Source organism: Lonchura striata, chromosome 6, assembly GCF_050655825.1.
Source record: "Lonchura striata isolate lonStrDom1 chromosome 6, ASM5065582v1, whole genome shotgun sequence".
NCBI classification, from domain to species: Eukaryota; Metazoa; Chordata; class Aves; order Passeriformes; family Estrildidae; genus Lonchura; species Lonchura striata.
This window is the reverse complement of record NC_140708.1, coordinates 4829886-4850288: the sequence shown is the minus strand read 5'-3', so window position 1 is coordinate 4850288 and position 20403 is coordinate 4829886. Positions and strand designations below refer to the sequence as shown.

Sequence of the window (20403 nt, the reverse complement as noted above, 5' to 3'; positions counted from 1 at the left end):
CCAGGGTTCTCACACTTTCTCACATCTTCCAAGGACCATCCTAAAGTCTCAACTTCAGGCCAATTTGTGATGATTTCCAGGGAAATTTGCTTTCCCCAGTCAAGGTTGTTCTATAATGTTATAATTAGGGCTTTCACATTTATGTACTAACTTTGGCTTTTCAAGTTATTATTGACCACAAGAATCCTGATATACTACACATTGTAATTACTGCTTTTGATATAGTATAACCTGTCACTGTATGTTTGCAACATATAGCTTCTGTAAGTAGGGCTGTAATAGATACCGTCTTAGAGCAGAGAATAATAGAGACTGTGAAATGCTGAAATTATTGTTTCATGTAACTAACTCAGAAAATGATGCAAAAGAATTGATTTCCCATATTTGGGGACTTTCTTATCTGAAAGACACGATAATGGAATCAGAAACAAGAGTGCTGAACAAAACGAAGAATTATTGACCCTCATTATCAGGGAGTGAAAATACAAGAAGACAGAACCACAAGAAAACATAAAATATATTCATTTAATTAGACAAGATAGCATGAAGACAAGTCAAAGGTTAGAACCAAACAAAAGAACATGTTAATGTAAAGTCATAATATAACATTTAAAATTATTTATAAAATAATTTCTATGTCTATATGAAAGGTATGTATAAAAACTTTTATAAGAAGGGTGAATAGAGAGCTGTGTTCCTCACATATAATGAGGGCAATCCAGTCACTCCAGGTAGCACCGCTGGCAGGATGCACTGCAGAGACTTTTCCCCTGAACACCCACCCCTGTGTTGGCACTGGGGATGGGCAGGGACTGAGGTGACCCTGAGAGTCCGTGCAAGGCACAGGGTGCAGCTGAGGAAGGACAGCCCTGTGCTGGGCTCAGAGCTGAAGCTGGCACTGCCCAGCGTGGACAAGGTCCTTTCTGCAGCCCTGTCACAGGGCAGCTTGGGCCTTGCTGCAGACATACGGCCGCTCATTTGAGCACATCTCACTCCGGAATTTATAGTCAGCCAGGCACACACACAGGGAATTGCCAAGGACAGGAACCCTGCAGGGAGGAGCAGAGACAGCGCTGGTTCCCAGGGGAACACCTTGTGCCCCTGTGCCCCCAGGCCCTGCCCGGCTCCCCGGCACTCACCTGGAGCTGTAGCTGCTGCCGTCCCCCCAGTGCAGGCGCTCGCCCCGTCTGCGCAGCCCGATCCAGTAATCGACGTTCCCGCGGAGGCAGAAGAGCAAATCCTGCCCAGGAGAGAGGAGTGGGAGCTGCCCCGGCCCCTCGGGGGGACCCGTGCCCGGGGCTGCCCCCGCACGCCGGGGCTCCTTCCCTGCAAGGCCCCGGCACAGGGCTGCACCCCCAGCCCTACGAGCACCCAGCCCGGCCCAGGAGCACCCCCAGGCTCCCCTCAGCCACCCCACACCGCCCGCAGCCCCTCACTCACCATGGCCTCATCCTGGAGAATGGCCAGGGAGGCCCCGAGCTCCGAGCACCGTTCCTGAGCCGAATCCCAGCTCCTGGAATCCTTTGACAAGTAGTAGCAGACCCCATTGTACCCAACCCAGCCATGGGGACAGCCCAGAACCAACTGCGGAGTCGCAGGTGTGACTGGAACCTGTGGTGCTGGAGGGGGAAGAGGAGAAGGTCTGAGGATTCCCCTCTGCAGGGAGCAGGGTCCCCGCTCTGCCCCGAGGGGCTGGGCCCAGCCTGCTGCCCCTCCCTTACCTGACTGCACAGCCAAGGCCACCCCCAAAGCCAGCACCAGCACCAGGAGCAGCAGAATCAGCACCGCTGTGAGCACGGGACGGGAGCTGAACCATTCACCTGGAGCAGGAAAGAGCTGCTGGCTGCCAGAACCAGACCCGGCCCTGCAATCTGCTCACCCCGTGCCCAGGGAGCACAGCAGGGACCCCTCAGCCACTGTGCCCCTCACTCAGCTGGCAGCCAGAGAGCCAAGAGCCTGGGCACAGGCAGGGACACAGCTGTGGGGACAGCCAGGGACACAGCTGTGGGGACAGGCTGCAGCAGGAGAACTGCACAGCCTTGGGGGCAGCTGGGGCTCTTGGTTCCAGCCACTGACGGGGCCCAGCAGAACTCGAGGCCTCTTCCAGACATCGGGAAACAGCCACACACCTGCCAGCGCTGGGCGTGGGAGGTGACACTGTCCTCTGCCTAGAGGCCACAGGGTGGCCCTGCACTCACCCAGGTATCTTCTGAGGATCCTTTTTTGTTCATTGTTGGTTGCTGATGTGCCCTGTGGACCCAGGGGCTCCCTCACACTCCCACCACTGTTGCAGAATCCATTCTCCACATCTTCACACTCACAAATGGCACCTCCCTGCTCATGCCAAGTGGCTTCTTGTGCCCCAGGCAGGTGTGGAACCCTGGCTGCTGGTCCCTCCTGGAGATGCTGGAGCTTCTTCACAACTCCATGAGTGGAGCACAATTCACCCTTCTCCAGCTCACAGCCCTCATCTCTCTGCCAGGAACAAACAGCACCTTGCACCCGATCCATCAGGAGTGCTGACAAAGCCTCTCGGAGATCGCCTCGGGAACAGCTTTACACCCGCGGTGGTGGCACCCTGAAAGGGACACGATGCGAGGTCACTGCTGGTGCCGGCCCCGCGGGACACCGAGGCTCAGCAGGGCGGTGCCGGCTCTGGTCGCTGCTGCGGCCCCGGCTCGTCCCCAGCGATCCGGGCAAGGAGGAGAGCGCGGGCAGCCGCTCCCTCCGCGATCCCAGCGCAGGGGGACCCGGCGGAACCCGGCACAAGGAACTCGCCAGAACCCCCCTGGCCCTCAGCGCGGCCCCTCCGCCCGCAGCGAGCCCCGAGCTGGGGCACGGAACCGACCGCGTGTTCTGCCGGGGTTGAGCGGTTTCCTCAGTTTGAAATTTCCGCGCAGAAGAAAGCAGCCCGTTCCAGCAAGGGGAGGCGGAGCGAGCGGGGCGGTGCGGTCACGCCCCTGATGTCCCGTTAAACCCGCCCTACGGAATAGGGCCCCACGACGTTGAATCTGGTGAAGAACCGCAGCCCCGGGGAAGCTGCTTCTGGGGCTCTCAAGAGTGAATTCTGGCAGGGATTCCCGGGCCGGGCTGCGCCTGGCCAGGTGCCCGGGCCAGCAAAGCCGCTCTGTGCCTCTCCTCCTGCCCCGGGCAGGCACAGAACACAGCAGGGAAGGCTCGAGGGTCGGGAAAAGGCCGGGGAGAGATCACTCACCGGTCACCGGAATAGGAGACACGGCTGGGCGAATTATCGGAATTTAGTATCGAACAAATCATCGCAAGAGCACGAGAGGTGGAGCAGCAGGGGTTCCAGCCTCGGAAGCAGGACTCTGCCCTCGGCCTCTCGCAGCTGCCCGAGGGGGATAAAGGATCCCCCGGGCCCCGAGCAGCGGCTCTGCCCTACCATGGGGATGTGTCCCCAGCCCAGCTCCGGGCCGGGCTCGGAGGGCCGAGCGCGGAGCAGGCGCTGAGCTGCTCCATGGAGCTTCCAGCCCCGCTGGGTGCGGCGGGCGCGGCACCGGCAGTGCCGGGCGTGCGGCGGCATCGCTCGGTGCTGGCGGCGTTTGCAGCGCCGAGGGATGGGCTGAGTCCGGCCCGGCAGCGCCGGCCCGTCGCTACCGAACTATTGCAGCTTCATGCCTGGTGCCTCTCTCCATGTTCCCTGCCAGTGTTCCAGGATCTCTTCCAGTGCTCCCAGCGGCAAAGCACTGGGGGCACTGCGTGGTCTGCTGCTGAAGAGGAGAGACTTGAGCTGTTGGGAGGGAAATCCCGACTTGGGAAAAGCATTTCCTGGCCCGGGGCCCGAGTCCCGGTCCCGCAAGCGGCGGAGCGGGCTGGGCTGAGAGCGGCCGCGCCCCGGGCACGACGAGTTCGCCGCTGCCGGGTTTTTCTCACGTCCCTCCCTTTTCCCGCAGCCTGAGCCTGTCCTTCGGCCGCGTTGGCAGAGCAGCCTCCCTCCGTCGTGCCGCAGAGCTGCCCTCGCTCCTTGCGAGGCGGGCTGGAAGATCGCCGGGCGGGCGGGGATGGCAGCGGCGGCTGCAGCCGGGAGAGCGGCGGGGCTGCCGCGGCTCCGCGCGGGGCTTCGGGCCCGGGCAGGGCTGAAGGGGACGGAGGCTGCGGAGACGCGCTTCGGGACGCCAGGCTTCTGCAGGTGGGGCTGAGGGAGCAGGAAGCTTTGCTGGTTGCTTAAATAAGGGAATTACCTTCTTTGTACACAGGCAATACATTAGTGGTTCTGTGCTTCCTGTTTGTGCTACAAGCATTGTAGGTTTTGAGTTTAACTAAGCTTCAGAGAAGGTGAACTGGGAAGCATTATTTATAGTTGGAAATTGTTTTTGGACTTAAGACTGTACATTTTTTAGGTTTTGCTTCGAAATATAAGAATTACATTTGATTAGAGCTTTAAGGCTTTTATAAACGTCTTTGTGTTGCTGGGATATTTTGTGCTTGATTGTGTTTTTTAAAGCTTGCCTGATGTTGTGTAATAGGAGATAATATTGGTTTGTGTTTGAGTCGAGCTAGTGACGTAGGTAGAAGACTTGATTGGGTTTTCTTTTCTAGAACTAATTCTTTGGGGTCCTGTTTCTTTGTAGTAGCACTGAACAAAAAGTATTTTGAGTTTCTTAACTGCTTGAAAGATACTTGAGTTATTGTGGTTTTTATAACAGAAACACTGTTTTATTGGTTATTTTAGTTTCTATAAAAACAGGGTAACTGAGAAGTGTTTTAGAAGTTTTGATTTTATTATCAGTCTCAATAGAGTGAAACATAAGAAATATAAAACTCAACATTATTCTATTAAAAGCTAAGTAATTTTCTTAATTACAGTACCATATAAATGTTTTTCAAGATATTAGCTTTTACCACACAATACGAATGTTACTTTAACACCAAGCACCTATACTGTTACCTCATATAATCCTATTAGAATGCATCTTTCAGAATTCTAGTGCTCTAAAATATCTACCCTTTTATATAGCCATATTTTAAAACTTATTTCTAATTCAATCTCTTTCTCAACATCATCTCAATTCCATAGCCTTCCTAAGTCAACAAACCTTATCTCAATATTTGCCTGTGTCAACTTTCTATCAAATTGTAAAACTTGCTTACAAAGCCATTCCTCCGGCACAGAGCAGCGAAAGCTCGGAGCAGCGGCAGCCGGGTCTGAGCAGGGCAGGGAGAGGCGAGCTCAGGAGCGGCACCGAGCAGGGGGGACAGGGCCCGCGGGCACCGGGGGAATGAGGGCCCCGCTCGGGGACTGCTCGCACAAGCACAGCCTCCCCCCACAGCACAGCAAGCGCCTCTGCGCTGGGCTGTGGCCGTGGCAGCGAATTCCCTTCCCGTCCCGTCCTCTTCCAAAGCCGAGAGAGAGACACAGAGCCAGCAGCGCACAGACCCTGCTTCCCTGTCAGGTGCCTGCTGCCAAAAGTGGGATTCCTCCTCAGCATGTATCACCTGTTCCTCTTCCAAGAACAGTCCAAAAGTGCCACCTTCAGGCAGGTTCGTGATGATTTCCAGGAGCACAGGGCCATTGGGATTTCGCAGTTGAGCTTGTTGTGTAAGGAGGGCAAGGCACTCACTGCAGGCAGCATCGGTGGCAGGAGTCACTGCAGAGACTTTTCCCCTGAACACGCAGCCCAGCGCTGGCACTGGGGATGGACAGGCACTGAGGTGACCCTGAGAGTCCGTGCAAGGCACAGGGTGCAGCTGAGGAAGGACAGCCCTGGGCTGGGCTCAGAGCTGAAGCTGGCACTGCCCAGCGTGGAGCAGGTCCCTTCTCGCCAGAACCCCCCTGGCCCTCAGCGCGGCCCCTCTGCCCGCAGCGAGCCCCGAGCTGGGGCTTGATATGTATGTTGGTTGTAATTTGCTCCAATGTAATATTGTTGTATTTGATCAAGGGAAATATTATTTGACATGTATAATATTTTGTTATTGCAAAACACACGTGCCAGTGACCTAAGCTGCACCCCCATTACACCAGAACCGGTTTTCTTGGACAAAGCCTCATTGACAATTTGTCTTGGTTGGACAAGACAGGAGTCTGTGAAGGAGGGCAAAAGCCTCCTGTGCAATGGAGAAGTAAACACCCTCCCTTCGAATTACCAGGATTTTTAAATTAAAAGGCTCTCAGGCAAAGATATGGGAATGGGAGTAACAATTCTTTACTAGGAGAAACTAAATAAGAATTTAAAAAAAGGCAAATGCAATTGGTACAAACAAAAGTAGTGATAAAGTCCACAACCTGACACCCTGAGGAGTCGGGGTGTTGGTGGCAGTCAGGTTGAAATGATAGCTGCTCCTCTTGCAGTGGCTGATGAATTGCAGCTGAAGTGGTGATCTTTAGAAGGGTGTAGTTTTCTCTGAAGATCTGGTGGCAGTTGGGCCGGTCTTCCTCTGGGAATCCAGCAGAGAAAAAAAAAGATGTCTCTCTGGGAATCCAGCGAAGGGGCCACTTCTCTGGGAATCCCGCCAAAGGAGCTGCTTCTCTGGCAATCCCACAAAGAGAGAGAGCTGCTCTGTCCCCAAAAGGTACCACTTTATACAATAAAAAGAGTGCTTGGCTTCCCCCTCTGGGTGGAGCATCTCACGATGGGATGGTGTAACGTTACCAGCCCTGCAGTGAGTCAGTCAATGGCCCATTAACAAACCATTACCTTTTCAGAGCAAACCATTGTTCTTGGAAGAGATAACAAACCTGCCCAACCTCCAACAGATAGAATACAAGCTTATCTTACAAACCAGGACAACTTTACTTGTGGGTCCTTAAGGAAACCTCTCCAATGCCTCTTACGGTTCCCTGTGTACTTCCCCTCAACAGATGCTTGTAATTCTCATCTACCAAAACAGGACAATTCCATTAATAAACAATACAGTTCAATCTCCCCACCTAAAGTGTGACTTCATCTTCAAGCTGGTGGAAGCTCGACTCCACTGTTGGGACATCTTTGAGCCTCTCTGGTTATCTCTGACCAGTCTGGATGCTGCAGTCTGTCTCTGGGTTCTTTCCCCAGCCTTTCATTCTGTTGGCGTGAGCCGCTCTCGCTCTGCGCTTGGCACAGCCCATTCAGTGCTGAGCAGCACCTGAAAGGGACCTCCCCACTGAGGGCTGTGCACTGAAGGCAACGTGCACAGCACAGCCTCGTGTGTGTCATTATTTGAGAGGGTAATTGAGTCTTACAGTGGTTACCCACCGCTGCTGGCACAGGGAACTGCCTGGCCGAGGAAGCACCACAGTCCCAGAGAGGTTTAGCACTTGGCCTAGCGCCCCGTTGTGCTGGCAGCAGTTTTTGGGGAGCGGGGGCTAGAACAGCAGTGGATCACAGTGACTGCAGATACCCCTGTTTATGGGGATTTAATGGGAACTTCACACTATTAAATTTGATGGAAATCACTGCACACAACTTTACATCAACCATTTGGGAAACTTATACATAGAGGCAAATTCTTCTCCTTATGAGAGCAGAGTGTACACAGAGAGCCAGGGGCTGCTCCAGCCAGCAGAGCTGGGTAGTGACACATACACAAACACAGGTATATATGTACATATATATATATATAAATATATATTTATGTCTGTTTTTGGAGGAGGGACAGCAGTGGGATGCATGGAGCCGTGTATCCAGAGCCATCTGTGTCCCCCGTCCCATCTTTCACACGATTTGGAGACAGTCCCCTGTTGCCATGAAGGTGATTTGGGAACTCATCGGGGTCTTCCGAGTCCCTTGTTCATGGTGCCAGATAATGCAAGAGACCTCGTATTGATCGTCAAGCTAGACAGGACAGACACAGATCCGAACCAATGCGGTTAATCAAAGGTTTTCTGTTTATTGTTTATAAAATGGCTGTTTATATACACTTCAATATAGTTTACAATTGAGCACACTGTCATTGGCAAGCAAACATTGTTTGTCTTTGTCTTACGGTGGTTAAAGTTTCACACTGCAGGCCTATAGTAACTCACAGCCAGAAAGCCCATTGCTCTCTGCTTACCCCTTAACATAATTGCTCACTGTGCACAGACCAATTTCTGACTGCGCCACAGCTTCAAAGGCCTCACTGAGGCCGTGGCTGAGGCCGAGGCTGGGGCAGCTCAGCCTTCACTCCAAATATAAATCGTGTCCTGTCTCTCTCAGAAATCCTGCTGCAGGAGAGGGCAAAGAGACCACGCTGGATTCTGGCTTCTTGCCCCTCACCCTGCAAGGGCCAGACTGAGCACCTTTGGCTGGCCTGTCTTCCCCAGGAGCCTGACCAGCTCCAAGGAGAGCACTGGAAAGATGGATTGAGCATCACTGCTGGTGCACAGCACACGTGGCATTTTTCACCCCTCACATCACCATGGCATGCTGGGCTAGGAACTAACAACTCCTTACCCCAGTGCCTTGGAAGCTCGTGCTCTCTCAAGGGGCACCTTTGACTTCTGAGCTGAGGAGGGCACGTGTGGCCTCTGCTGCTGGGGAGGGCAGCTCACAGTCCCCTGGGATGGGGTAAGGAAAGCTCCAGGCCTCTCTGCAGGGGTGACAGTGACTCTGAAACACAGTTTTCATCCAGATTTCTTCTCGGACTGAAAGGGGGAAAGGTGCCTGTGTTTGGCATGGAAATTGGAGTTGAAAACTGCTGTCATTTCTAATAAATAATTCTGATCCATGTAAGGTCTCCTGCTTTCTAAAGAAGTTTTGGTTCAGTCAGACAGAAAATCACCTTCTGATGTACAGCTGCCAGTGCTGACCTAAGGTTCACCTTTACAAGGCATAGATTCAGTTTTCTACAGCAGTGCTAGAGATTCTATGAACATCTGAATCCCTGTGGTGTAACAAAGCCTTTGAGACCCAGCTGTGAGAGGGCAGCCACAGGCAGGAAGGCAGCTGCACCTGGTTAGCAGGAGGTTAAATAAGAATGACGATGCAAGTTTCACTTTATATGTAGATAAATTCACGTTCCGTGGTTACCCTGGATTTCTGCTGGATAAAACATCAAGAACTAGTGACAAGAACTATTGCAGTGCCACTGGAAGAGTTTTAGGGCTAGCTGCTAACACTAACCCTAACTCCTGGCCAAGAGTGGATGTGCTGTTTCTGACACTGCTAAACTATTCCATGGCTCACCTGGAGTCCAGAAACTTCTGCTAGGAACTTTGTGATAAAAATAACTGCACTCTTTTCTGGGGCTCTTTTTCTTTGGGATCCTACTGACATTTCTGAGTTAGCTCCCTGGCCTCACTACATCTGTCTATTTCCAAATCCAGCTCTTAGGCAGAAGGATGCTTCCAAGGCAAAGGGATTTCTGAAGCAGTGCTGCCCTGCAGCACCTGGGTGCCTTCAGGCCATCCATCCCAAAGGAAAAGTGACTTCTGGGCCCGGGAGAGCCAAGAGATCTGTTGGCAGGAGAAATCAGGAGCAGAGAAGGCGATTCCAGCTCTGCTGTTTGCTGTTCCTCCCCATTAGACAGGAGAGGATCAAGCACATTCAATCAGCCTTTGCTTCCTTAGGCACGAAATCTCTGAGGAGACAAGGCCACCTCAGGGCCTCCAGACCCCACCTGACAAAGGAAATGCTGAAACCTCACCATGGTCTCCGCCACTAACATGAGGAACTTTTCTTGTGGGCACCCAACAGCATTTCCCACACTTGCATTCACATTCAGGGGGAAAGAAACATAAAGCCATAGAAATTAGGGTTCCATAAAAGTAAAATTTCTCTTTGTTCTTAACAGAGGCAGATTTTCATCTTTTAAGCTCTAATCTTCTCTGGCACACACAAGAACCTAAAATCTAGAAACAGTTTACATCAAACTTGAAACATTTGGTTTTTGTGAATTCTGTTTTTCCATGAAGTGTGACTGGATGAACACTACTGAAGCACACAAGTTCTAGGATTACTACTACAAACTGCAGAAATTACTGAAAACCCTCTTCTACTGGCAGTAAGAATAACATGCCTAAAGGTATTTTTGTATGAAGAGCAGCTACACCGAATGGTTTCAACATCACAATCAACTGGAAAAGAACAATTTCAGGTAAAGTGTTAAAGAAATGAACACTGTGTTTCAGCTATTTTCCCAGTCCCATTTTCAGGACAATTCACACAAACTCAACTGCCTGAGGGCAACAAAGCATTGCTGTGCACTGTAAGACTCGGTTTTTTCAGGTAGAAGGGGGAGGTGCACATGCTTTGAAAAACTTTGCCAATTTTTTAGCAAAGCTTTGCCACCTTTCTATCCCCTCAAAGCAATGCCCTTCTACTACCACTGACAGTATGCTACAAGAGTAGATTGAAAATCAGTGTGAGAAACGACCCTCGCTTTTAAAATTAGAAAAAGGTTTCTTAAACCTTGACAAAAATTACAACAAAGGACTGAGTAAGGAAAACTCACAGAGGTGGGAACCCAGCCCTCCCCAGCACCTTCCAGTGGGGAAAAGGGGAGAGAAAGAGGGACAAGGCTGGAGAGGTGGAAGGTGGTGGGGATGCCATGGGGCAGGCAGGCATTTTGCTTTCCAGGTGTGTGGGAGGAAACCGAGAGCTGTCAAACCCATGCAGGAAAAGAGGGGAGAAATAGCAGGTGGTGGGAATCGCCGACAATTGGGATTCATTTTATCTGCCTGAGCTGCAAAGGCCGACAGACCCCGAGCATTTGCCAGCGTTGTGATGTGTCCTGCCCTGCCCATGCCGTGGCTGCAGCCCCGTGGGCCCTTTGGGATCCCCAGGAGCAACTTCCCGAGGGCTCCGGTTCTTCTGCATCTTTACCAGCCTGGGCCGTTTTTCCTTAGCGCGGTCTTTTCCGGACAGGAGCGGCCGCCCCCGCCGCGGCTCTCGGCTCCCGGCGGCGATCGCATCTCCGGGCCGGGCCGGCAGCCGCTGAGAGCCGATCTCATCTGGCGGCCGGCCCGCCAGGGATTGCCGTGCGATTTCATCCCCTCGCTGTCTGCACTGCACCGCATGCGGTCTGCTCTGCCGGCGGCCGGCCAGGGAGCTCCTCGCCGCTCTCCCCGCACGCCGAGCGGCCGAGCCGGCGTCTCCCATTGCCCCGCCTGTGGAAATGCGGGGACCGCAGAAGGCCCCGCTGTGTCCTGCCGGGAGCAGCGGCGGCGGCCCCGGAGCGCGGCGAGGCGATGGCGAAGCTCGGAGGCGGCTCCGGCCCCGGCGGGACCCGCGGTCGGTTCCGCCCCAGCTCGGGGCTCGCTGCGGGCGGAGGGGCCGCGCTGAGGGCCAGGGGGGTTCTGGCGAGAAGGGACCTGCTCCACGCTGGGCAGTGCCAGCTTCAGCTCTGAGCCCAGCCCAGGGCTGTCCTTCCTCAGCTGCACCCTGTGCCTTGCACGGACTCTCAGGGTCACCTCAGTGCCTGTCCATCCCCAGTGCCAGCGCTGGGCTGCGTGTTCAGGGGAAAAGTCTCTGCAATGCATCCTGCCAGCGCTGCTGCCTGGAGTGACTGGATTGCCCTCATTATATGTGAGAAACATAGCTATCTATTCACCCTTTATATAAATGTTTTTATAAATACCTTTAATATAGACATAGAAATTATTTTATAAATATTTGAAATATTTATATATTATGACTTTCCTTTACATTAACATGTTCTTTTGTTTGGTTTTAACTTTAGACTTGTCTTCATGCTATCTTGTCTAATTTAAGCAATATATTTTATGTTTTCTTGGTGTTCTATCTTGTTGTATTTTCACTCCCTGATAATGAGGGTCAATAATTCTACTTTTTTTTCAGCGCTCTTGCTTCTGATTCTGTTACCGTGTCTATTAGAATAGAAAGTCCCCAAATATGGGAAATCAATTATTTTACATAATTTTCTGAGTTAGCTACATGAAAGAATCATTTCAGCATTTCACAGTCTCTATTATTCCACGCTCTAAGACAGTATCTATTACATCTCTAGTTATAGAAGCTATATGGTGCATACATACAGTGACAGGTTATAGTATATCAAAAGCAGTAATTACAGTGTATCGGGATTCTTGTGGTCAATAATAACTTGAAAAACCGAAGTTAGTACATAAATGTCACGTGCTATGACTCCACACCCGGAAACACGTCCTGAGTGCCGCGGATCCCGTCCTGAGTGCGGCGGCAGCGGCCGTGCCCGGTGTGTCTGTCCGGGAGCGGAGCGGCGGCGGCCCCGGAGCCCGGCGAGGCGGCGGCCCCGGAGCCCGGCGGGGCGGCACCGGAGCTCGGAGGCGGCTCGGACCAGGTGGGACCCGCGCTCGGTTCCGCCCCAGCTCGGGGCTCGCTGCGGGCTGGGGCCGCTGCTCGGGCGGGCGGTGTCCGTGCCCGGCTCGGGGCTGGCACGGGATGAACCCGAACGTGCCTCAGAGCCCAAAGCGCTGCGGGCGCCGAGCGGGGGCAGAAAGCGCCGCACGCTGCCCGCTCCGGGGCCGAGGCTTCTCGGCGCTGCGCTCTCTGCCAGGAGCCGCTCCACGGGCACGGGCAGGGAGCCAGAGCGGCTGTGCCGGCGCTCGGTGTCCCCGGGCTCCGAGCCGCCGGGGCACGGCATGCGGGGGACAATCGTGAACCCCCGGGGCTGCTGGTTCCTGCCCCTGGGCAGGCGGGCTCCGAGCCGCAGCTGCCCTGGGCCGGCAGCATCCGGCAGCTGCCCGGCGCTGTCAGCGCCTGTCCCGCACGGAGCTGGGCTGCAGCGGCTGCAGAGCCACAGGGGCCGGGGCTGCGGGGAGCGCAGAGCTCCCGGAGGCTGCGCTTGTCTCCGCAGCTGCTGCCGCAGCCCTGGGGAGCGGGGACAGCGCAGCCAGAGCCGGCACCGCCCTGCTGAGCCTCGGTGTCCCGCGGGGCCGGCACCGGCTGTGACCTCGCATCGTGTCCCTTTCAGGGTGCCACCACCGCGGGTGTAAAGCTGTTCCCGAGGCGATCTCCGAGGGGCTTTGTCAGCACTCCTGATGGCTGGGGAGACAGATCTGTTACCTCCAGGAATAACTATTACCTTCAGCTCGACACATCCTGACCAGGAGCTGGAGGAGAATGAATTGTGCACAATTCATGGAGTTGAGCAGTTCGTGCATCTCCAGGAGGGTCCAGCAGCCAGGGTTCCACACTTGCCTGGGGTGCAAGAGACCAATTCTGAGCGTGAAGTGAGTGAAGATGTGGAGAATGGATTCTGCAGCACTGATGGGAGTGTGAGGGAGCCCCTGCGTCCCCAGGACACATCAGCGACCAGCAATGAACACAAAAGGATCCTCAGAAGATTCCTGGGTGAGCAAGGCCCCCCACTATTGCCTCTAGGCAGAGGACAGTGTCACCTCCCAGGGCCAGGACTGGCAGGTGTGTGGCTGTTTCCCGATGTCTGGAAGAGGCCTCGAGCTCTGCTGGGCCCCGTCAGTGGCTGGAACAAGAGCCCCAGCTGCCCCCAAGGCTGTGCAGTTCTCCTGCTGCAGCCTGTCCCCACAGCTGTGTCCCTGGCTGTCCCCACAGCTGTGTCCCTGCCTGTGCCCAGGCTCTTGGCTCTCTGGCTGCCAGCTGAGTGAGGGGCACAGTGGCTGAGGGGTCCCTGCTGTGCTCCCTGGGCACGGGGTGAGCAGATTGCAGGGCCGGGTCTGGTTCTGGCAGCCAGCAGCTCTTTCCTGCTCCAGGTGAATGGTTCAGCTCCCGTCCCGTGCTCACGGCGGTGCTGATTCTGCTGCTCCTGGTGCTGGTGCTGGCTTTGGGGGTGGCCTTGGCTGTGCAGTCAGGTAAGGGAGGGGCAGCAGGCTGGGCCCAGCCCCTCGGGGCAGAGCGGGGACCCTGCTCCCTGCAGAGGGGAATCCTCAGACCTTCTCCTCTTCCCCCTCCAGCACCACAGGTTCCAGTCACACCTGCGACTCCACAGTTGGTTCTGGGCTGTCCCCCTGGCTGGGTTGGGTACAATGGGGTCTGCTACTACTTGTCAAGGGATTACAGGAGCTGGGATCAGGCTCAGGAACGGTGCTCGGAGCTCGGGGCCTGCCTGGCCATTCTCCAGGATGAGGCCATGGTGAGTGAGGGGCTGCGGGCGGTGTGGGGTGGCTGAGGGGAGCCTGGGGGTGCTCCTGGGCCGGGCTGGGTGCTCGTAGGGCTGGGGGTGCAGCCCTGTGCCGGGGCCTTGCAGGGAAGGAGCCCCGGCGTGCGGGGGCAGCCCCGGGCACGGGTCCCCCCGAGGGGCCGGGGCAGCTCCCACTCCTCTCTCCTGGGCAGGATTTGCTCTTCCGCCTCCGCGGGAATGTCGATTACTGGATCGGGCTGCGCAGACGGGGCGAGCGCCTGCACTGGGGGGACGGCAGCAGCTACAGCTCCAGGTGAGTGCCGGGGAGCCGGGCAGGGCCTGGGGGCACAGGGGCACAAGGTGTTCCCCTGGGAACCAGCGCTGTCTCTGCTCCTCCCTGCAGGGTTCCTGTCCTTGGCAATTCCCCGTGTGTGTACCTGGCGGACGATAAATTCCGCAGTGAGATGTGCTCAAATGAGCGGCCGTATGTCTGCAGCAAGGCCCAAGCTGCCCTGTGACAGGGCTGCAGAAAGGACCTTGTCCACGCTGGGCAGTGCCAGCTTCAGCTCTGAGCCCAGCCCAGGGCTGTCCTTCCTCAGCTGCACCCTGTGCCTTGCACGGACTCTCAGGGTCACCTCAGTGCCTGTCCATCCCCAGGGCCAGTGCTGGGCTGGGTGTTCAGGGGAAAAGTCTCTGCAGTGCATCCTGCCACTGGTGCTGCCTACGGTTAGTTGATTGTCCTTAATGAAACATGGGTGACTGTTTAAAATTTTTATAGAAGTTTGTTAAGGGATAAAATCCTGTGCTGAGGTGATTGGCTATTTGCATATGGTTTACTTAGAGTATGTTCCTATTGTACTGTTATGTTACAGGCCTATATGTATATTCTTGAATTTGTGAGTACTCAAATATTTGTTTGAGTTTCGAGGTTTTTTTGCTTGGTTTTAACCTTTGGCTTTTCTTCATGCTGCCTAGTACATTAAGCTAATATATGTTTTTCTTGTGGTTCTATCTTTTTGTATTTTCACTCTCTGATAGCAAGGGTCAATAATTCTTCTTTTTTTGGATGCCCTGGTTTCTGTTTCCATTATGTGGAAAATGCTTATTATATGGCTCTCTGCAGATAGTTACTATATGTATTATGTTATATTGATTAGTTGTTCTTCTGTAATTAAGATGAAGATTTTAGTAGTTAAAATAAACACCATGTATGTGGAGGGGGAAGGTTTTTTTTCTGTTTTTTTTTAGAAATTAGATACTTCCTTTGAGGAACACCTAAGTGTTCCAAAGGAGAGGAATTTATGGCTTCTTATCAGAAGAAGCTAATTTCTTCAGGCCTTGCTCAGACTCGAAGATGCCATGGGAATTAAAGGAAACAGTTGACATACAACAGGCAGAGTTTCTTGTTTTAAATAGCATGTATGCATAACCATGAAGGATATTTGAATATGTAACAAGTGTATTGGTTTAAGGCTGATTCCTTTGTTCACAAGGGATGCTTTTCGCGACTTAGTGTCTGAGAGCACCCGGACGTCCTTAATTCTTTGCTTTTTATTATCTTGTAATTGTCCTGACTCTAAACTTTATTATTCTAATTGTATTACTATTTCTATAACCATGTTATTATTATTAAACATTTAAAATTTTAAAAATCAAGTGATTGGCATTTTTCACAATTATGGTAGCAGAGGATGGTTGCTAACACCTCTCTGCCGGTGCCTTAGGAGACTCAGAGTGAAGAGACGCGTCCTGCCCTGGTTGGGCAGCTTCGCTCTGTTCCCCTGGTGCTACCGACAGACGCAGGTTTTGATCCAGGGACAAAAGGAGACAATAAAACAAAGAAAAGGGAAAGGATTCCCTAAACCCGCAGTAATTAGCCCCTAAGATTAACGCATACGCGAAGAACAAAGACCCAAGGAAAGAGGATAGGTGAGTATTTGTTGGGATGGGGCCGATAAGGGGGGATGAATGGGTGTGAATGAGAGGTGAGCTGGTCATCCCAGACTTGCCAAATGAGAGCGTAGTCTCCCACTCTGCGTTTCCATCTTCTTTCGCGAGAAAAACGGCCAGGAAAGAGACGAAGCAAGTGAAAACAAGAATGAGAGAAACCCCCCACCCCGGGGAAACTGGGACTGGGTCTCCGGGAAGGAGTGGGATACCTTGGTGTGGGGAGATAGGAAATGAAAATATAAAAAGAGGGTTTTCTTGACCTAATTAATTGGGTAATTAAAAAGCAAAAAGAGAGTTTTCTTGGCATCGTTAATTGGGAAAAAATAAAAGGGTAAAAAGAGAAGGTTTTCCTTGGAGGGGCATAAATTTGCTGGGTCAAGAGATTAACATCCTAAGAGCACTCAGCGTTGCCGGATTGAAGGATATCCAAGAGAATCTGGGGTTACGGCTGGGTTGAGGGATATCCAAGAACACCCGAACTGGCCAGTAACACCTAAAAGTGTAATAGGTGTGTTAAAATTCTGCAGAATGGAGAGACTTCCAGGATTAAACCTGCTGGGTTGATGGATGTGGGTTACATTCCAAGAGCACTCCAAATAAATGTAGATATATGGATATGTAATATAGATGGTTTAAAAGTAAAAGGTACCTTGTTGTTGTATGAGAGAGTGAGTGAAAAATAAAAGTGAGCGTGGGCAAATGAAAGTATATGTAATAGTATAGTGAAGTCGAGAAGTATGAATGAACAGGCTTGAGGGTGTCAGTGTGTGTGAGAGTGAGAGATAAAGGTGAGTACATACAGATGAATGGAAGTATATAGAATATAGATTGTTTATTTTGAGCTTTATTTCCTTGGACGAGGTGGATTGTGTTGAACGATATTGCGAGAGAAAGGACTTTCTGTGTAGTTGAAAGAAGGTGGTACTCAGGTTGTTAGAGAAAGTGGGAAACAGAGACAGAGAGGACGATTAGATAAGATCTTGGGATGGGACAGAAATCCAGTAAGAAGAATGCAGAGAGAGAAAAAAAAAGGAGTAAAAATTTAGCAACGGAAATACCCCAAGATAGCCCTCTAGGAGTTATGTTAGCCAACTGGGAAAAAAAAACCCCTTGTACGAGAAAGAAAGACAAGGTAAAGATGATACAATTTCATACGCTACAATGGCCGAAAAAGGAATTAAGATCTGACCATGTTTACTGGCCTAGATACGGCTCTTTTGAAAGTTGGATTTGTCATGCTCTCAATGTATTTGTAAATTGAAAGGAATCGTTTAATTCAGAAGAAAGAGAATATGCCACATGTTGGACAGGAGATTTTAGGAAAATAAAAATCTTTAAAGTATCAGAAAACTTAGGGGAAAAAACCAAGAAAACAGGAAAAGAAAAGGGAGGCGAGCAAGAGGGAAAAAAGAAAAAGGAGTGGGATCCTTTACAGGCTTTGCCCCCTCCGCTCCCACTCGCGCCCGCGCCGCTTGTCCCGGCCCCGCTCGCCGCCCGCTCCTGCCCCGCTCCCGTCCCAGGCGCGGGTTCGCTGCTCTCAGCGGCTGCTCCTGCCCCGGTTCCCGTCCCGGCTGTGAGCCCACCGCCCACAGCGGCCGCTCTGCCGGTCCCGCCCCGCCGGTCCCGCCGCAGCGCTCCCGGTCCCGCCCCGCCGCCCGCAGCCGCTGTGCCCGGCCCCGTCCCGCTGCTCGCGGCTGCCCGGCCGGCCCCGGCCCCGGCCCGCCCGGCTGCTCCGCCCGCCGGGAACCGCAGCCCCAGCTCCGAGAAACTCTTTCTGTCTGGGGGACGCCCCTTACAGGAACACAGGGAGTTCAGTTAGGAGGCAACATTCTCCGGACTCTTCCTCACAGCACGGGAGAAAGGCTATAGAAAGAGACCGGGCTAAAGAAATGGATCTATTTCCACTAAGAGAGGTTCCGATGGGAGGGGGTGGAACTGGGTTTGTGAATGCTCCCTTGACTTCTTCTGAGGTCAGGAATTTTAAAAAGGAAATCAAAGGGATTTTGGAGGATCCCATAGGCACTGGTGAACACTAGACCCATTTCTAGGTCCAAACATCTATACTTGGGAAGAAATGCCGTCTATAATAAAGATACTCTTTTCTCAGGAAGAAAGGGAAATGATCAGCATTGCAGGCATAAAAGCCTGGAATAAAGAAAATCCACAGGGGCCTCCCAGAGAGAAGAAATGCCAACCTCACCTCCTGAGTGGGGTCAAAATTACGAGGAGGGGAGAAAACATATGAATGAGTATTGTAATTTAATAATCAAGGGAATAAAAGGGGCAGCACCTCGAGGGCAAAATGCTAAAAAGGCTTTTGAGGCACAACAAGGGAAAGAAGAAACTCCAGCCGAATGGTTAGACAGACTTAGGAGAAATATAAAACAATAATCCAGAATAGATCCTGAAACTGATGTGGGAAAAGCTTTGTTAAGGATTAACATTGTTACTAATGCTTGGCCAGATATTAGAAAAAAAATAGAAAAAATTGAAGATTGGCATGATAAGTCATCAGGTGATTTATTAAAGGAAGCTTAGAAAATTTATGTTCGGAGAGATGAATAAAAACCTAAACTAAAAGCAAAACTTATGGCAGTCACCCTGCGAGAAAACAATTATAAAAAAAATCAAAACCACACAGGCACTACTCCTAGAGGTGGCGGTTGTAGAAACAGGGCAATAGGAAAGAATAAAATCCCAATACAATCAAAGTTTCAGGGACATTCCAGGAATGTCTGCTTTTACTGTAAGGGTGAAGGACATCAGAAAAGAGATTGTCCTAAGAGGGCAACAGATCTGGAAATTTCTAAAGAGATGGGCACCGAGGAAGAATGGGGATGTCAGAGGCTCTATTTTTAAGGGGACAAATACCATCTGGAGCCTGTGATAACTTTAAAATGGGTCCCCAAGAGGAAAAATTGGAATTTGTGGTAGACACAGGGGCAGAAAGAACCTGTCTGTTAGATATTCCAAAAGGTTATAGTGTAAACAAAGATACTGTAAAAGTAACAGGAGCAAAAGGAGAGAGTTTCACAGTACCTGTTGTTAAAAATGTGGTAATAGAGGGAGAAACTAGATTTTGGCTGGGGGACGTTTTATTGGTCCCAGGGGCAGGTAGCAATTTACTGGGACGAGATTTACAAGTGAAATTAAGAATAGGGGTTGTTCCAGAAGATGGGAAGATGACAACTCGACTTTTAAAACTAGGCCAGGAGAATGAAAGAAGAATTAACAAGGAAGTTTAAGCTGGGGAGCGAAATAGAGGAGGATTAAATATTGACCCCATAAGGGTTACAAATGAGAGAGAAAATTGTCCCATATGTGTACGGCAGTATCCTATATCTTTAGAAGGATGGGAATGTTTAAAGCCAGTAATAGAAGTACTAATAAAGGATGAGACATTAAAACCTTGTATGTCTCCCCATAATACCCCTATACTCCCACTAAAGAAGCCTGATGGCAGCTATAGAGTGGTACAAGACTTAAGGGAGGTTAACAAAAGAACTCAGACCTGCTATCCAGTGGTACCAAATCCTTATACTCTTTAAAGTAAAGTTCCTTGTTCTTTCCTTACAAAAACCTTCATAACCTGTTCCCCACTTAAGGCTTTGTCATATCCTTGTTGTTCTACCAGGGAACAGGGAATAGCTGAAGAGGGTTAGCAGGAACACAGTTCCATGGTGGTAAATACTGTAGGACAGAAGGCCTCTGTTGCCAAGCTGCCTCTCCAAGTCTCCAGACACAGCCACGTCCTGGCAGTGCTGCCTCTGTTCCTGTCCTGGCCACGAGGGCTGAGTGGTGACTGGGTCACCTCTCTTCTCACTGGGCCTCGCTTTCTCGGAGCCCACCGATGTCTGATCACAGGAACGGGTGAGCACTTTAAACCTGCTGGTGATAAACACCTGCACACCTTCTCCCTCAGCTCCTAAATCACCTCGGCCTTGCCATTGCACACTCTGCTGGAGATCCTCATATGTGGGAACTGGCCCAGCAGTGACCCAGAGTCAGCTGGATTTTACCCCAAAAGAGCCGGGTGTCAGTTCCAGGGCCTGGGAATCATTTGTTGAATTCAGGGAGAGCCTGAGAGTTCCCCATAAGCCTTTGGTGTTATTGTGATAAGTTGCCCAAGTTCTGCTCCCCTGTTGCTTACTTGTTTCTCCTGTATGGTTATAGTTCTAGAATGTTCCACCCCCAAGTGTGTATATTGTTGCTTCCCCTTTGTTTCAGGTCTTTGGATCCTGCCCCTCGTATGGTGCAGGGCTTCTCCACGTTTGTTATTTTTCACCCTTTATTAAAGTTCTTTGCAGGCAGCTCCATCAAAGCAGCTCCTTTTCCTTTTCACCACCCTTGCCTGAAGTCAGGGAACCAGAGAGGTTTGTCACAGCCACCCTCACTGTGACACTTACATAGAAGTGTTTAAAAACTCTTTTAGTATAAATATTGCATTATTTAGACATTCGTTAGGAGCCAGTTCCCCTTTCTTTTTGTTTTAAAAAT

The 20403-nt window shown here is 51.7% G+C and overlaps 2 protein-coding genes across 5 annotated transcripts; one reads left to right on the top strand and one right to left on the bottom strand.

Annotated features, from left to right (window-relative positions):
- Window positions 1-506: 506 nt before the first annotated feature.
- Window positions 507-3190, bottom strand: LOC146767003 (uncharacterized). Of its 2 annotated transcripts, XM_085583927.1 has the most exons (6): window positions 2849-3190; window positions 2199-2578; window positions 1722-1820; window positions 1441-1619; window positions 1140-1240; window positions 507-1049 (listed from the first exon to the last, which is right to left on the bottom strand). In XM_085583927.1, exons 2-6 carry the CDS (start codon window positions 2509-2511, stop codon window positions 935-937), a joined length of 807 nt encoding a protein of 268 aa, XP_085440053.1. In that variant the 5' UTR covers window positions 2512-2578; window positions 2849-3190; the 3' UTR covers window positions 507-934. The 2 variants fall into 2 exon arrangements, with proteins under 2 accessions (XP_085440053.1, XP_085440054.1); XM_085583928.1 differs by lacking the exon at window positions 2849-3190 and having other exon boundaries at window positions 2199-2635.
- An 8881-nt stretch (window positions 3191-12071) lies between these two features.
- Window positions 12072-14613, top strand: LOC116183794 (uncharacterized). Of its 3 annotated transcripts, XM_085583914.1 has the most exons (6): window positions 12072-12198; window positions 12832-13211; window positions 13589-13687; window positions 13790-13968; window positions 14169-14269; window positions 14360-14613. In XM_085583914.1, exons 2-6 carry the CDS (start codon window positions 12899-12901, stop codon window positions 14472-14474), a joined length of 807 nt encoding a protein of 268 aa, XP_085440040.1. In that variant the 5' UTR covers window positions 12072-12198; window positions 12832-12898; the 3' UTR covers window positions 14475-14613. The 3 variants fall into 3 exon arrangements, with proteins under 3 accessions (XP_085440040.1, XP_085440038.1, XP_085440039.1); XM_085583912.1 differs by having other exon boundaries at window positions 13589-13968; XM_085583913.1 differs by lacking the exon at window positions 12072-12198 and having other exon boundaries at window positions 12773-13211; window positions 13589-13968.
- Window positions 14614-20403: the final 5790 nt, after the last annotated feature.

Bases quoted from the DNA above. Each gene is read 5' to 3' on its own strand.
- LOC146767003 (XM_085583927.1), bottom strand. From the start codon at position 2,511: ATGGATCGGGTGCAAGGTGCTGTTTGTTCCTGGCAGAGAGATGAGGGC. The intron at 1,821-2,198 runs GTGAGTGCAGGG...TTCCTGCTCCAG, and splicing joins GATCCTCAGAAGATACCTGG to GTGAATGGTTCAGCTCCCGT. The intron at 1,241-1,440 runs GTGAGTGAGGGG...TCTCCTGGGCAG, and splicing joins TTCTCCAGGATGAGGCCATG to GATTTGCTCTTCTGCCTCCG.
- LOC116183794 (XM_085583912.1), top strand. From the start codon at position 12,899: ATGGCTGGGGAGACAGATCTGTTACCTCCAGGAATAACTATTACCTTC. The intron at 13,212-13,588 runs GTGAGCAAGGCC...TTCCTGCTCCAG, and splicing joins GATCCTCAGAAGATTCCTGG to GTGAATGGTTCAGCTCCCGT. The intron at 14,270-14,359 runs GTGAGTGCCGGG...TCCTCCCTGCAG, and splicing joins GGCAGCAGCTACAGCTCCAG to GGTTCCTGTCCTTGGCAATT.